This window comes from Carcharodon carcharias, chromosome 38 (assembly GCF_017639515.1).
Source record: "Carcharodon carcharias isolate sCarCar2 chromosome 38, sCarCar2.pri, whole genome shotgun sequence".
Classification (NCBI taxonomy): domain Eukaryota; kingdom Metazoa; phylum Chordata; class Chondrichthyes; order Lamniformes; family Lamnidae; genus Carcharodon; species Carcharodon carcharias.
This window is the reverse complement of record NC_054504.1, coordinates 1,950,850-1,965,923: the sequence shown is the minus strand read 5'-3', so window position 1 is coordinate 1,965,923 and position 15,074 is coordinate 1,950,850. Positions and strand designations below refer to the sequence as shown.

The following is a 15,074-nucleotide window of genomic DNA, read 5'->3' as shown; positions in this document are numbered from 1 at the left end:
CCCATTGACCCAAATCCCAGCCAATCCCATTGACCCAAATCCCAGCCAATCCCATTGACCCAAATCCCAGTCAATCCCATTGACCCAAATCCCAGCCAATCCCATTAGCCCAAATACCGGCCAATCCCATTGACCCAAATCCCGGCCAATCCCATTGACCCAAATCCCGGCCAATCCCATTGACCCAAAGCACAGCCAATCCCATTGACCCAAATTGCAACCAATCCCATTGACCCAAATCCCAGCCAATCTCATTGACCCAAATCCCAGCCAAACCCATTGACCCAAATCCCAGCCAATCCCATTGACCCAAATCCCTGCCAATCCCATTAGCCCAAATCCCAGCCAATCCCATTGACCCAAATCCCAGCCAATCCCATTGATCCAAATCCCATCCAATCCTGTTAGCCCAAATCCCAGCCAATCCCATTGACCCAAATCCCGGCCAATCCCATTCACCCAAATCCCAGCCAATCCCATTGACCCAAAGCACAGCAAATCCCATTGACCCAAATCCCAGCCAATCCCATTGACCCAAATCCCAGCCAATCCCATTGACCCAAATCCCAGCCAATCCCATTGACCCAAATCCCAGCCAATCCCAATGGCCAAATCCCAGCCAATCCCATTGACCCAAATCCCAGCCAATCCCATTGACCCAAAGCACATCCAATCCTGATAGCCCAAATCCCAGCCAATCCCATTGACCCAAATCCCGGCCAATCCCATTGACCCAAATCCCAGCCAATCCCATTGACCCAAAGCACAGCCAATCCCATTGACCCAAATCCCAGCCAATCCCATTGACCCAAATCCCAGCCAATCCCATTGACCCAAATCCCAGCCAATCCCATTAGCCCAAATCCCAGCCAATCCCATTGACCCAAATCCCAGCCAATCCCATTGACCCAAATCCCAGCCAATCCCATTGACCCAAATCCCAGCCAATCCCATTGACCCAAAGCACAGCCAATCCCATTGACCCAAATTGCAACCAATCCCATTGACCCAAATCCCAGCCAATCCCATTGACCCAAATCCCAGCCAATCCCATTGACCCAAATCCCAGCCAATCCCATTAGCCCAAATCCCGGCCAATCCCATTGACCCAAATCCCAGCCAATCCCACTGACCCAAATCCCGGCCAATCCTGTTAGCCCAAATCCCGGCCAATCCCATTGACCCAAATCCCGGCCAATCCCATTGACCCAAATCCCAGCCAATCCCATTGACCCAAATCCCAGCCAATCCCATTGACACAAATCCCGGCCAATCCTGTTAGCCCAAATCCCGGCCAATCCCGTTGACCCAAATCCCGGCCAATCCCATTCACCCAAATCCCAGCCAATCCCATTGACCCAAAGCACAGCCAATCCTATTGACCCAAATTGCAACCAATCCCATTGACCCAAATCCCAGCCAATCCCATTGACCCAAATCCCAGCCAATCCCATTGACCCAAATCCCAGCCAATCCCATTGACCCAAATCCCAGTCAATCCCATTGACCCAAATCCCAGCCAATCCCATTAGCCCAAATCCCGGCCAATCCCATTGACCCAAATCCCGGCCAATGCCATTGACACAAATCCCAGCCAATCCCATTGACCCAAAGCACAGCCAATCCCATTGACCCAAATTGCAACCAATCCCATTGACCCAAATCCCAGCCAATCTCATTGACCCAAATCCCAGCCAATCCCATTGACCCAAATCCCAGCCAATCCCATTGACCCAAATCCCATCCAATCCTGTTAGCCCAAATCCCAGCCAATCCCATTGACCCAAATCCCGGCCAATCCCATTGACCCAAATCCCAGCCAATCCCATTGACCCAAATCCCAGCCAATCCCATTGACCCAAATCCCAGCCAATCCCATTGACCCAAATCCCAGCCAATTCCATTAGCCCAAATCCCAGCCAATCCCATTGACCCAAATCCCGGCCAATCTCATTGACCCAAATCCCAGCCAATCCCATTGACCCAAATCCCAGCCAATCCCATTGACCCAAAGCACAGCCAATCCCATTGACCCAAATTGCAACCAATCCCATTGACCCAAATCCCAGCCAATCCCATTGACCCCAATCCCAGCCAATCCCATTATCCCAAATCCCAGCCAATCACATTGACCCAAATCCCAGCCAATCCCATTGACCCAAATCCCAGCCAATCCCATTGACCCAAATCCCAGCCAATCCCATTGACCCAAAGCACAGCCAATCCCATTGACCCAAATTGCAACCAATCCCATTGACCCAAATCCCAGCCAATCCCATTGACCCAAATCCCAGCCAATCCCATTGACCCAAATCCCAGCCAATCCCATTAGCCCAAATCCCGGCCAATCCCATTTACCCAAATCCCAGCCAATCCCACTGACCCAAATCCCGGCCAATCCTGTTAGCCCAAATCCCGGCCAATCCCATTGACCCAAATCCCGGCCAATCCCATTGACCCAAATCCCAGCCAATCCCATTGACCCAAATCCCAGCCAATCCCATTGACCCAAATCCCGGCCAATCCTGTTAGCCCAAATCCCGGCCAATCCCATTGACCCAAATCCCGGCCAATCCCATTGACCCAAATCCCAGCCAATCCCATTGACCCAAAGCACAGCCAATCCTATTGACCCAAATTGCAACCAATCCCATTGACCCAAATCCCAGCCAATCCCATTGACCCAAATCCCAGCCAATCCCATTGACCCAAATCCCAGCCAATCCCATTGACCCAAATCCCAGTCAATCCCATTGACCCAAATCCCAGCCAATCCCATTAGCCCAAATCCCGGCCAATCCCATTGACCCAAATCCCGGCCAATCCCATTGACCCAAATCCCAGCCAATCCCATTGACCCAAAGCACAGCCAATCCCATTGACCCAAATTGCAACCAATCCCATTGACCCAAATCCCAGCCAATCTCATTGACCCAAATCCCAGCCAATCCCATTGACCCAAATCCCAGCCAATCCCATTGACCCAAATCCCAGCCAATCCCATTGACCCAAATCCCGGCCAATCCCATTCACCCAAATCCCAGCCAATCCCATTGACCCAAAGCACAGCCAATCCCATTGACCCAAATCCCAGCCAATCCCATTGACCCAAATCCCAGCCAATCCCATTGACCCAAATCCCAGCCAATCCCATTGACCCAAATCCCAGCCAATCCCATTGACCCAAATCCCAGCCAATCCCATTAGCCCAAATCCCAGCCAATCCATTGACCCAAATCCCGGCCAATCTCATTGACCCAAATCCCAGCCAATCCCATTGACCCAAATCCCAGCCAATCCCATTGACCCAAAGCACAGCCAATCCCATTGACCCAAATTGCAACCAATCCCATTGACCCAAATCCCAGCCAATCCCATTGACCCCAATCCCAGCCAATCCCATTAGCCCAAATCCCAGCCAATCACATTGACCCAAATCCCTGCCAATCCCATTGACCCAAATCCCAGCCAATCCCATTGACCCAAATCCCAGCCAATCCCATTGACCCAAAGCACAGCCAATCCCATTGACCCAAATTGCAACCAATCCCATTGACCCAAATCCCAGCCAATCCCATTGACCCAAATCCCAGCCAATCCCATTGACCCAAATCCCAGCCAATCCCATTAGCCCAAATCCCGGCCAATCCCATTTACCCAAATCCCAGCCAATCCCACTGACCCAAATCCCGGCCAATCCTGTTAGCCCAAATCCCGGCCAATCCCATTGACCCAAATCCCGGCCAATCCCATTGACCCAAATCCCAGCCAATCCCATTGACCCAAATCCCAGCCAATCCCATTGACCCAAATCCCGGCCAATCCTGTTAGCCCAAATCCCGGCCAATCCCATTGACCCAAATCCCGGCCAATCCCATTGACCCAAATCCCAGCCAATCCCATTGACCCAAAGCACAGCCAATCCTATTGACCCAAATTGCAACCAATCCCATTGACCCAAATCCCAGCCAATCCCATTGACCCAAATCCCAGCCAATCCCATTGACCCAAATCCCAGTCAATCCCATTGACCCAAATCCCAGCCAATCCCATTAGCCCAAATCCCGGCCAATCCCATTGACCCAAATCCCGGCCAATCCCATTGACCCAAATCCCAGCCAATCCCATTGACCCAAAGCACAGCCAATCCCATTGACCCAAATTGCAACCAATCCCATTGACCCAAATCCCAGCCAATCTCATTGACCCAAATCCCAGCCAATCCCATTGACCCAAATCCCCGCCAAACCCATTGACCCAAATCCCAGCCAATCCCATTGACCCAAATCCCAGCCAATCCCATTAGCCCAAATCCCAGCCAATCCCATTGACCCAAATCCCAGCCAATCCCATTGACCCAAATCCCATCCAATCCTGTTAGCCCAAATCCCAGCCAATCCCATTGACCCAAATCCCGGCCTATCCCATTCACCCAAATCCCAGCCAATCCCATTGACCCAAAGCACAGCCAATCCCATTGACCCAAATCCCAGCCAATCCCATTGACCCAAATCCCAGCCAATCCCATTGACCCAAATCCCAGCCAATCCCATTGACCCAAATCCCAGCCAATCCCATTAGCCCAAATCCCAGCCAATCCCATTGACCCAAATCCCGGCCAATCTCATTGACCGAAATCCCAGCCAATCCCATTGACCCAAATCCCAGCCAATCCCATTGACCCAAAGCACAGCCAATCCCATTGACCCAAATTGCAACCAATCCCATTGACCCAAATCCCAGCCAATCCCATTGGCCCAAATCCCAGCCAATCCCATTGACCCAAATCCCAGCCAATCCCATTAGCCCAAATCCCGGCCAATCCCATTGACCCAAATCCCAGCCAATCCCATTGACCCAAATCCCGGCCAATCCTGTTAGCCCAAATCCCGGCCAATCCCATTGACCCAAATCCCGGCCAATCCCATTGACCCAAATCCCAGCCAATCCCATTGACCCAAAGCACAGCCAATCCTATTGACCCAAATTGCAACCAATCCCATTGACCCAAATCCCAGCCAATCCCATTGACCCAAATCCCAGCCAATCCCATTGACCCAAATCCCAGCCAATCCCATTGACCCAAATCCCAGTCAATCCCATTGACCCAAATCCCAGCCAATCCCATTGACCCAAATCCCAGCCAATCCCATTGACCCAAATCCCAGCCAATCCCATTGACCCAAATCCCAGCCAATCCCATTGACCCAAATCCCAGCCAATCCCATTAGCCCAAATCCCGGCCAATCCCATTGACCCAAATCCCAGCCAATCCCATTGACCCAAATCTCGGCCAATCCTGTTAGCCCAAATCCCGGCCAATCCCATTGACCCAAATCCCGGCCAATCCCATTGACCCAAATCCCAGCCAATCCCATTGACCCAAAGCACAGCCAATCCTATTGACCCAAATTGCAACCAATCCCATTGACCCAAATCCCAGCCAATCCCATTGACCCAAATCCCAGCCAATCCCATTGACCCAAATCCCAGCCAATCCCATTGACCCAAATCCCAGTCAATCCCATTGACCCAAATGCCAGCAAATCCCATTAGCCCAAATCCCGGCCAATCCCATTGACCCAAATTGCAACCAATCCCATTGACCCAAATCCCAGCCAATCCCGTTGACCCAAATCCCAGCCAATCCCATTGACCCAAACCCCAGCCAATCCCATTGACCCAAACCCCAGCCAATCCCATTGACCCAAATTGCAACCAATCCCATTGACCCAAACCCCAGCCAATCCCATCGGACCCAAACCCCAGCCAATCCCTGGCCAGTAATCCGGCCGGCCTATGGGTGAGCGGACGCTGCACCTGTGCCTGGACCCCGGCCCCTCACCTGTACACTGTGGGGCTGAGCTGCTCCACTGAGGGGTGGTGAGGTTCAGGCAGGTGAGGGAGGCCGTCCCCTGGAGCTCGAAGCCTGGGTCGCAGCGGAACTCGGCTCTTCCGCCGGGGTACAGGTCGCTGACCCACACGTCACCGTAAGGGGGTCTCACCGGGAATCCACAGCTCAACAGGTACGCTGGGGGTGGGGGTTGTGGGGGAGGTGGGGGGTGGGGGGGTAGGTGGTGGGAGGGGAATGGGAGAGAACAGGAGAAATCGGTTAGTCTCACGGAGAGAAATTTGTCCAGTTCTGATGGGGGGGGGGGGCAAGGTTTCAAGAAGCCGCCCCCTGCAGTTGAATAGCATGTCCAGCAATGGGCCCCCCCCCCAACCCCTATGGCCATGCAAGCTTGGTCGGGTGCAGGGAAGGGCTTTTCTGAAGTGCGCGCATGGTTGTAATGCCAGACAAGGGAGAGGGAGGAGGTAACTGGCGCACAGCAAGATCCCACAAACAACAACAGAATAACGCAGGGTTGTCTGTTTTCACTGGTGTTGGTGGAGGCTAAATATTAATTCAGGCCCTAGCATCGACCCCCTACCTCAACTCCCCCACCCCCGCCAACTTAACCCCCTCACCCCTCCGCACACACTCCGCTCCCAATAGTGGCCCTGGGATCTTTCACACCTGCCCAGCGAGGGCAGATGACGTCCTGACAGGCTCCCTCAGCACTGACCGTCTGGCAGTGTGGCTCTCCCTCAGCACTGATCCTCCGACAGTGCGGCGCTCCCTCAGCACTGACCCTCCGACAGTGCGGCTCTCCCTCAGCACTTACCCTCCGACAGTGCGGCTCTCCCTCAGCACTGACCCTCCCACAGTGCGGCGCTCCCTCAGCACTGACCCTCCGACAGTGTGGCTCTCCCTCAGCACTGACCCTCCGACAGTGCAGCACTCCCTCAGCACTGACCCTCCGACAGTGCGGCTCTCCCTCAGTACTGACCCTCCGACAGTGCGGCTCTCCCTCAGCACTGACCCTCCGACAGTGCAGCGCTCCCTCAGCACTGACCCTCCGACAGTGCGGCTCTCCCTCAGCACTGACCCTCCGACAGTGCGGCTCTCCCTCAGCACTGACCCTCCCACAGTGCGGCTCTCCCTCAGCACTGACCGTTCGATACTGCCTGATAGGCCGGTGGAAGCTGATCGACTAGGAGCGCTCAAAATGGGAAATAGATAAATACTGGGAGGGGGAAACTTCGCCGGTCTCTGGGGGAGAGAGTTGGGGGGTGGTGGAGTTGGGGGAAGAGGCTTGTCAGGGAGAGAGTTGGGGGAATTGGTGGAGAGAACTTTGGGGAGAGAATGTCAGGGGAGTTTGGGGAGAGAGTGGAGGGAGTTGGTATCAGTAAAGTAATGGAAGGGGTCATCAACAGAGCTATGAAGCAGGACTTGTTTAGCAATAACCTGCTCACTGATGCCCAGTTTGGGTTCCGCCAGGGCCATTCGGCTCCTGACCTCATTACAGCCTTGGTTCAAACATGGACACAAGAGCAGAACTCCTGAGTTGAGATGAGAGTGACTGCCCTTGACATCGAGGCAGCATTTGACTGAGTCTGGCATCAAGGAGCCCCACCAAAACTGGAGTCAAGGGGAATCAGGGGGAAGTCTCTCCACTGAGGGAGTCATACCCAGCACAAAGGAAGATGGTTGTGGTTGTTGGAGGTCAGTCATCTCAGCTCCAGGACATCACTGCAGGAGTTCCTCAGGGTTAGTGTCCTCGGCCCAACCATCTTCAGCTGCTTCATCCATGACCTTCCTTCCATCATAAGGTCAGAAGTGGGGATGTTCACTGATGGTTGCACAATGTTCAGCACTGAAGCAAGACCTGGACAATATCCAGGCTCCAGGGCTGACAAGCGGTGAGTAACATTCACACCACACAAGTACCAGGCAATGACCATCTTCAACAAGAGAGAATCCAACCATCGCCCCCTTGACATTCAATGGTATTACCATCACTGAATCCCCCACTATCAACATCCTGGGGGTTACCATTGACCAGAAACTGAACTGGGACAAGCCATATAAATACTGTGGCTACAAGAGCAGGTCAGAGGCTGGGAATCCTGCGGTGAGTAACTCACCTCCTGACTCCCCAAAGCCTGTCCACCATCTACAAGGCACCAGTCAGGAGTGTGATGGGACACTCCCCACTTGCCTGGATGAGTGCAGCTCCCACAACACTCAAGAAGCTCGACACCGTCCAGGACAAAGCAGGCCCTCGCTCGATCAGCCCCCCATCCACAAACATTCACTCCCTCCACCACCGACGCACAGGGGCAGCAGCGTGTGTACCATCTACAAGATGCACTGCAGCAACTTGCCAAGGCTCCTTCGACAGCGCTGCCCAAACCCAGTTGGGGAGAGAGCGGAGTGTGGGAGGGGGGGAGTGGAGGGGAGTACGGAGTGGGGGGGAGTGCGGAGTGGGGGTTGTGCGGAGTGGGGGTTGTGCGGAGTGGGGGGGTGTGCGGAGTGGGGGGGTGTGTGGAGTGGGGCAGTGAGCTGAGTGGGGGAGTGAGCGGAGTGGGGGAGAGAGCGGAGTGGGGGAGAGAGCGGAGTGGGGGAGAGAACGGAGTGTGGGAGTGAGCGGAGTGGGGGGAGAGAGCGGATTGGGGGAGAGAATGGAGTGTGGGAGAGAGCAGAGTGGGGGGAGAGAGCGGATTGGGGGAGAGAATGGAGTGTGGGAGAGAGCGGAGTGGGGGGAGAGAGCGGAGTGGGGGGAGAGAGCGGAGTGGGGGGAGAGAGCGGAGTGGGGGGAGAGAGCGGAGTGGGGGGAGAGAGCGGAGTGGGGGGAGAGAGCGGAGTGGGGGGAGAGAGCGGAGTGTGGGGAGAGAGCGGAGTGGGGGAGTGAGCGGAGTGGGGGTGTGAGCGGAGTGGGGCAGTGAGCAGAGTGGGGGAGAGAACGGAGTGTGGGAGAGAGCGGAGTGGGGGGAGAGAGTGGAGTGGGGGGAGAGAGTGGAGTGGGGGGAGAGAGCGGCGTGGGGGGAGAGCGCGGAGTGGGGGGAGAGAGCGGAGTGGGGAGAGAGAGCGGAGTGGGGAGAGAGAGCGGAGTGGGGAGAGAGAGAGGAGTGGGGGGAGAGAGCGGAGTGGGGAGAGAGAGAGGAGTGGGGGGAGAGAGCGGAGTGGGGGGAGAGAGCGGAGTGGGGGGAGAGAGCGGAGTGGGGGGAGAGAGCGGAGTGGGGGAAGAGAGCGGAGTGGGGGAGTGAGCAGAATGTGGGAGAGAGCGGAGTGTGGGAGAGAGCGGAGTGAACGGATTGGGGGAGGGAGCGGAGTGGAGGGGAGTGCGGAGTGTGGGAGAGAGCGGAGTGTGGGAGAGAACGGAGTGAACGGATTGGGGGAGAGTACGGAGTAGGGGGGCGTGCAGAGTGGGAGGGTGAGCAGAGTGGGGTAGAGTACAGATTTGGAGAGAGAGTGCGAAGTGTGGGGGGTGTGGAGTGGGGGTGTGTACGGAGTGTGGGAGAGAGAGCGATGTGTGGGGGAGTGCAGAGTGGGGGAGAGAGAGCGATGTGTGGGGGAGTGTGGAGTGGGGAGAGAGTACAATGTGTGGGGGAGTGCGGAGTGGGGGAGAGAGAGCAATGTGTGGGAGAGTGCGGAGTGGGGGAGAGAGAGCGGAGTGTGGGGGAGTGCGGATTGGGGGGAGTATGGAGTGGGGGAGAGAGAGATCGAAGTGGGGGAGAGAGAGAGATTGAAGTGGAGGAGAGAGTGGATTGTGGGAGAGAGCGGAGTGTGGGAGAGAGCAGAGTGTGGGAGAGAGCAGAGTGTGGGAGAGAGCAGAGTGTGGGAGAGAGCAGAGTGAATGGATTGGGGGACAGTACGGAGTAGGGGGAGTGCAGAGTGGGTGGGTGAGCAGAGTGGGGTAGAGTACAGATTTGGGGAGAGAGAGCAAAGTGTGGGGGGTGCGGAGTGGGGGTGTGTACGGAGTGGGGGAGAGAGAGCGATGTGTGGGGGAGTGCAGAGTGGGGGAGAGTACGAAGTGGGGGAGAGAGAGCGATGTGTGGGGGAGTGCGGAGTGGGGGAGAGTACGAAGTGGGGGAGAGAGAGCGGAGTGTGGGGGAGTGTGGAGTGGGGAAGAGAGAGCGATCTGTGGGGGAGAGAGAGCGATGTGTGGGGGAGAGAGAGCGATGTGTGGGGGAGTGCAGAGTGGGGGAGAGAGAACAATGTGTGGGGGAGTGCGGAGTGGGGGAGAGAGAGCGGAGTGTGGGGGAGTGCGGAGTGGGGGGGAGTACGGAGTGTGGGAGAGAGAGCGATGTGTGGGGGAGTGCAGAGTGAGGGAGAGTATGAAGTGGGGAGAGAGAGCGATGTGTGGGGGAGTGTGGAGTGGGGAAGAGAGAGCGATGTGTGGGGGAGAGAGAGCGATGTGTGGGGGAGAGAGAGCGATGTGTGGGGGAGTGCGGAGTGGGGGAGAGAGCGATGTGTGGGGGAGTGCAGAGTGGGGGAGAGAGAACAATGTGTGGGGGAGTGCGGAGTGGGGGAGAGAGAGCGGAGTGTGGGTGAGTGTGGAGTGGGGGCGAGTACGGAGTGGGGGAGAGAGAGATCGAAGTGGGGGAGAGAGACCAGAGTGGGGGAGAGAGAGTGCAGAGTGGGGGACTGTACGGAGTGGGGGAGAGAGCGAAGTGTGGGGGAGTGCAGAGTGGGGGAGAGAGAGCGATGTGTGGGGGAGTGCGGAGTGGGAGGGAGAGAGAGCGATGTGTGGGTGAGTGCGGAGTGGGGGAGAGAAAGCGGAGTGTGGGGGACTGTGGAGTGGGGGAAGTGCGGAGTGGGGGGAGAGAGTGGAGTGTGGGGGTGTGCGGAGTGGGTGGGAGCACGGAGTGACGGAGAGAGAGCGAAGTGTGGGGGAGTGCGCAGTGGGGGGAGAGAGTGGAGTGGGGGAGAGAGCGGAGTGTGGGAGAGAACGGAGTGAACGGATTGGGGGAGAGTACGTAGTAGGGGGGAGTGCAGAGTGGGAGGGCGAGCAGAGTGGGGTAGAGTACAGATTTGGAGAGAGAGTGCGAAGTGTGGGGGGTGTGGAGTGGGGGTGTGTACGGAGTGTGGGAGAGAGAGCGATGTGTGGGGGAGTGCAGAGTGGGGGAGAGAGAGCGATGTGTGGGGGAGTGTGGAGTGGGGGTGTGTACGGAGTGTGGGAGAGAGAGCGATGTGTGGGGGAGTGCGGAGTGGGGGAGAGAGAGCAATGTGTGGGAGAGTGCGGAGTGGGGGAGAGAGAGCGGAGTGTGGGGGAGTGCGGAGTGGGGCATAGGGAGCGATGTGTGGGGGAGTGTGGAGTGGGGGAGAGAGAACAATGTGTGGGGGAGTGCGGAGTGGGGGAGAGAGAGCGGAGTGTGGGGGAGTGCGGATTGGGGGGAGTACGGAGTGGGGGAGAGAGAGATCGAAGTGTGGGAGAGAGAGAGAGCGGAGTGTGGGAGAGAGCGGAGTGTGGGAGAGAGCGGAGTGTGGGAGAGAGCGGAGTGTGGGAGAGAGCGGAGTGTGGGAGAGAGCGGAGTGTGGGAGAGAGCGGAGTGTGGGAGAGAGCGGAGCGTGGGGGGGTGCGGAGTGGGGGGGAGAGCGGAGTGTGGGGGAGAGAGAGCGGAGTGTGGGGGTGTGCGGAGTGGGGGAGAGAGAGCAGAGTGTGGGGGAGTGCGGAGTGGGGGAGAGAGAGCAGAGTGTGGGGGAGTGCGGAGTGGGGGAGAGAGAGCGGAGTGTGGGTGTGTGCGGAGTGGGGGGGAGAGAGAGCGGAGTGGGGGGTGTGTGGAGTGGAGGAGAGAGAGCGGAGTGTGGGGGTGTGCGGAGTGGGGGAGAGAGAGCGGAGTGTGGGGGAGTACGGAGTGGGTGAGAGAGAGCAGAGTGTGGGGGAGTGCGGAGTGGGGGAGAGCAGAGTGTGGGGGTGTGCGGAGTGGGGGAGAGAGAGCGGAGTGTGGGGGAGTGCAGAGTGGGGGAGAGAGAGCAGAGTGTGGGGGAGTATGGAGTGGGGGAGAGAGAGCGGAGTGTGGGGAAGTGCGGAGTGGGGGAGAGAGAGCGGAGTGTGGGGGTGTGCGGAGTGGGGGAGAGAGAGCGGAGTGTGGGGGAGTGCGGAGTAGGGGAGAGAGAGCGGAGTGTGGGGAAGTGCGGAGTGGGGGAGAGAGAGCGGAGTGTGGGGGAGAGAGAGCAGAGTGTGGGGGAGTGCGGAGTGGGGGAGAGAGCGGAGTGTGGGGGAGTGCGGAGTGGGGGGAGAGAGAGCGGAGTGTGGAGGAGTGCGGAGTGGGGGAGAGAGAGCAGAGTGTGGGGGAGTGCGGAGTGGGGGGAGAGAGCGGAGTGTGGGGGGGTGCGGAGTGGGGGGGAGAGCGGAGTGGGGGGGTGTGCGGAGTGGGGGAGAGAGAGCGGAATGTGGGGGAGAGAGAGCGGAGTGTGGGGGAGTGCGGAGTGGGGGGAGAGAGAGCGGAGTGTGACGGAGTGCGGAGTGGGGGAGAGAGAGCAGAGTGTGGGGGAGTGCGGAGTGGGGGGAGAGAGCGGAGTGTGGGGGGGTGCGGAGTGGGGGGGAGTGCGGAGTGGGGGGAGAGAGAGCGGAGTGTGGGGGTGTGCGGAGTGGGGGAGAGAGAGCAGAGTGTGGGGGAGTGCAGAGTGGGGGAGAGAGAGCAGAGTGTGGGGGAGTGCGGAGTGGGGGAGAGAGAGCGGAGTGTGGGTGTGTGCGGAGTGGGGGGGAGACAGAGCGGAGTGTGGGGGTGTGTGGAGTGGGGGAGAGAGAGCGGAGTGTGGGGGTGTGCGGAGTGGGGGAGAGAGAGCGGAGTGTGGGGGAGTACGGAGTGGGGGAGAGAGAGCAGAGTGTGGGGGAGTGCGGAGTGGGGGAGAGAGAGCGGAGTGTGGGTGTGTGCGGAGTGGGGGGGAGACAGAGCGGAGTGTGGGGGTGTGTGGAGTGGGGGAGAGAGAGCGGAGTGTGGGGGTGTGCGGAGTGGGGGAGAGAGAGCGGAGTGTGGGGGAGTACGGAGTGGGGGAGAGAGAGCAGAGTGTGGGGGTGTGCGGAGTGGGGGAGAGAGAGCGGAGTGTGGGGACGTGCAGAGTGGGGGAGAGAGAGCGGAGTGTGGGGGTGTGCGGAGTGGGGGGGAGGGAGAGTGGAATGTGGGGGTTGCGGAGTGGGGGAGAGAGAGCGGAGTGTGGGGGAGTGCGGAGTGGGGGGGAGAGAGAGCGGAGTGTGGGGAAGTGTGGAGTGGGGGGGAGAGCGGAGTGTGGGGGAGTATGGAGTGGGGGAGAGAGAGCAGAGTGTGGGGGAGTGCAGAGTGGGGGAGGGAGAGCAGAGTGTGGGGGAGTGCGGAGTGGGGGAGAGCAGAGTGTGGGGGTGTGCGGAGTGGGGGAGAGAGAGCGGAGTGTGGGGACGTGCAGAGTGGGGGAGAGAGAGCGGAGTGTGGGGGAGTGCGGAGTGGGGTGGAGAGCGGAGTGGGGGGGAGAGAGAGCGGAGTGTGGGGGTGTGCGGAGTGGGGGAGAGAGAGCAGAGTGTGGGGGAGTGCAGAGTGGGGGAGAGAGAGCAGAGTGTGGGGGAGTGCAGAGTGGGGGAGAGAGAGCGGAGTGGGGGGGAGTGCGGAGTGGGGGGGGAGAGAGCGGAGTGTGGGGGAGTGCGGAGTGTGGGGGAGTGCGGAGTGTGGGGGAGTGCGGAGTGGGGGGGAGAGAGAGCGGAGTGTGGGGGAGTGAGGAGTGGGGGAGAGAGAGCGGAGTGTGGGGGAGTGCGGAGTGTGGGGGAGTGAGGAGTGGGGGAGAGAGAGCGGAGTGTGGGGGTGTGCGGAGTGGGAGAGAGAGAGCGGAGTGTGGGGGAGTGCGGAGTGGGGGGGAGAGAGAGCGGAGTGGGGGTGAGAGAGCGGAGTGGGGGTGAGAGAGCGGAGTGGGGGAGAGAGAGCGGAGTGTGGGGGTGTGCGGAGTGGGGGAGAGAGAGCGGAGTGGGGGGAGTGCGGAGTGGGGGGGGAGAGAGCGGAGTGTGGGGGAGAGAGAGCGGAGTGTGGGGGTGTGCGGAGTGGGGGAGAGAGAGCGGAGTGGGGGGGAGTGCGGAGTGGGGGGGAGAGAGAGCGGAGTGGGTGGGAGTGCGGAGTGGGGGGGAGAGAGAGCGGAGTGTGGGGGAGTGCGGAGTGGAGGGGAGTGCGGAGTGGGGGGGAGAGAGCGCGGAGTGTGGGGGAGTGCGGAGTGGGGGGGAGTGCGGAGTGGGGGGGAGAGAGAGCGGAGTGGGGGGGAGTGCGGAGTGGGGGAGAGAGAGCGGAGTGTGGGGGAGTGCGGAGTGGGGGAGAGTGCGGAGTGGGGGGGAGAGAGAGCGGAGTGGGGGGGAGTGCGGAGTGGGGGGAGAGAGAGCGGAGTGTGGGGGAGTGCGGAGTGGGGGAGAGTGCGGAGTGGGGGGGAGAGAGAGCGGAGTGGGGGGGAGTGCGGAGTGGGGGGAGAGAGAGCGGAGTGGGGGGGGGAGTGCGGAGTGGGGGAGAGAGCGGAGTGGGGGAGAGAGCGGAGTGGGGGAGAGAGCGGAGTGTGGGGGAGTGCGGAGTGGGGGAGAGAGCGGAGTGGGGGGAGAGAGGAGCGGAGTGGGGGGGAGTGCGGAGTGGGGGGAGAGAGAGCGGAGTGTGGGGGAGTGCGGAGTGTGGGGGAGTGCGGAGTGGGGGGGAGTGCGGAGTGGGGGAGAGAGAGCGGAGTGGGGGGGGGAGTGCGGAGTGGGGAGAGAGAGCGGAGTGGTGGGAGTGCGGAGTGGCGGGAGAGAGAGCGGAGTGTGGGGGAGTGCGGAGTGGGGGAGAGAGCGGAGTGGGGGAGAGAGAGCGGAGTGGGTGGGAGTGCGGAGTGGGGGGAGAGAGAGCGGAGTGTGGGGGAGTGCGGAGTGGGGGGGAGTGCGGAGTGGGGGAGAGAGAGCGGAGTGTGGGGGAGTGCGGAGTGGGGGGGAGTGCGGAGTGGGGGAGAGAGCGGAGTGGGGGAGAGAGCGGAGTGGGGGAGAGAGCGGAGTGTGGGGGAGTGCGGAGTGGGGGAGAGAGCGGAGTGGGGGAGAGAGAGCGGAGTGGGTGGGAGTGCGGAGTGGGCGGGAGAGAGAGCGGAGTGTGGGGGAGTGCGGAGTGGGGGAGAGAGAGCGGAGTGGGGGGGAGAGAGAGCGGAGTGGGTGGGAGTGCGGAGTGGGGGAGAGAGAGCGGAGTGTGGGGGAGTGCGGAGTGGGGGGGAGTGCGGAGTGGGGGAGAGAGAGCGGAGTGTGGGTGTGTGTGGAGTGGGGGGGAGAGCGGGACTGACATTGGGA

The 15,074-nt window shown here is 59.7% G+C and overlaps 1 protein-coding gene across 1 annotated transcript in view; it reads right to left on the bottom strand.

Annotated features, from left to right (window-relative positions):
• sez6l2 (seizure related 6 homolog (mouse)-like 2) overlaps positions 1 to 15,074 on the bottom strand; it is a 92,484-nt gene that overhangs the window by 62,620 nt on the left and 14,790 nt on the right. The window contains exon 6 of the mRNA XM_041180014.1: positions 5,846 to 6,031. Within this exon, the coding sequence (XP_041035948.1) occupies positions 5,846 to 6,031 (186 nt within the window). The remainder of the gene's footprint in view (positions 1 to 5,845; positions 6,032 to 15,074) is intronic.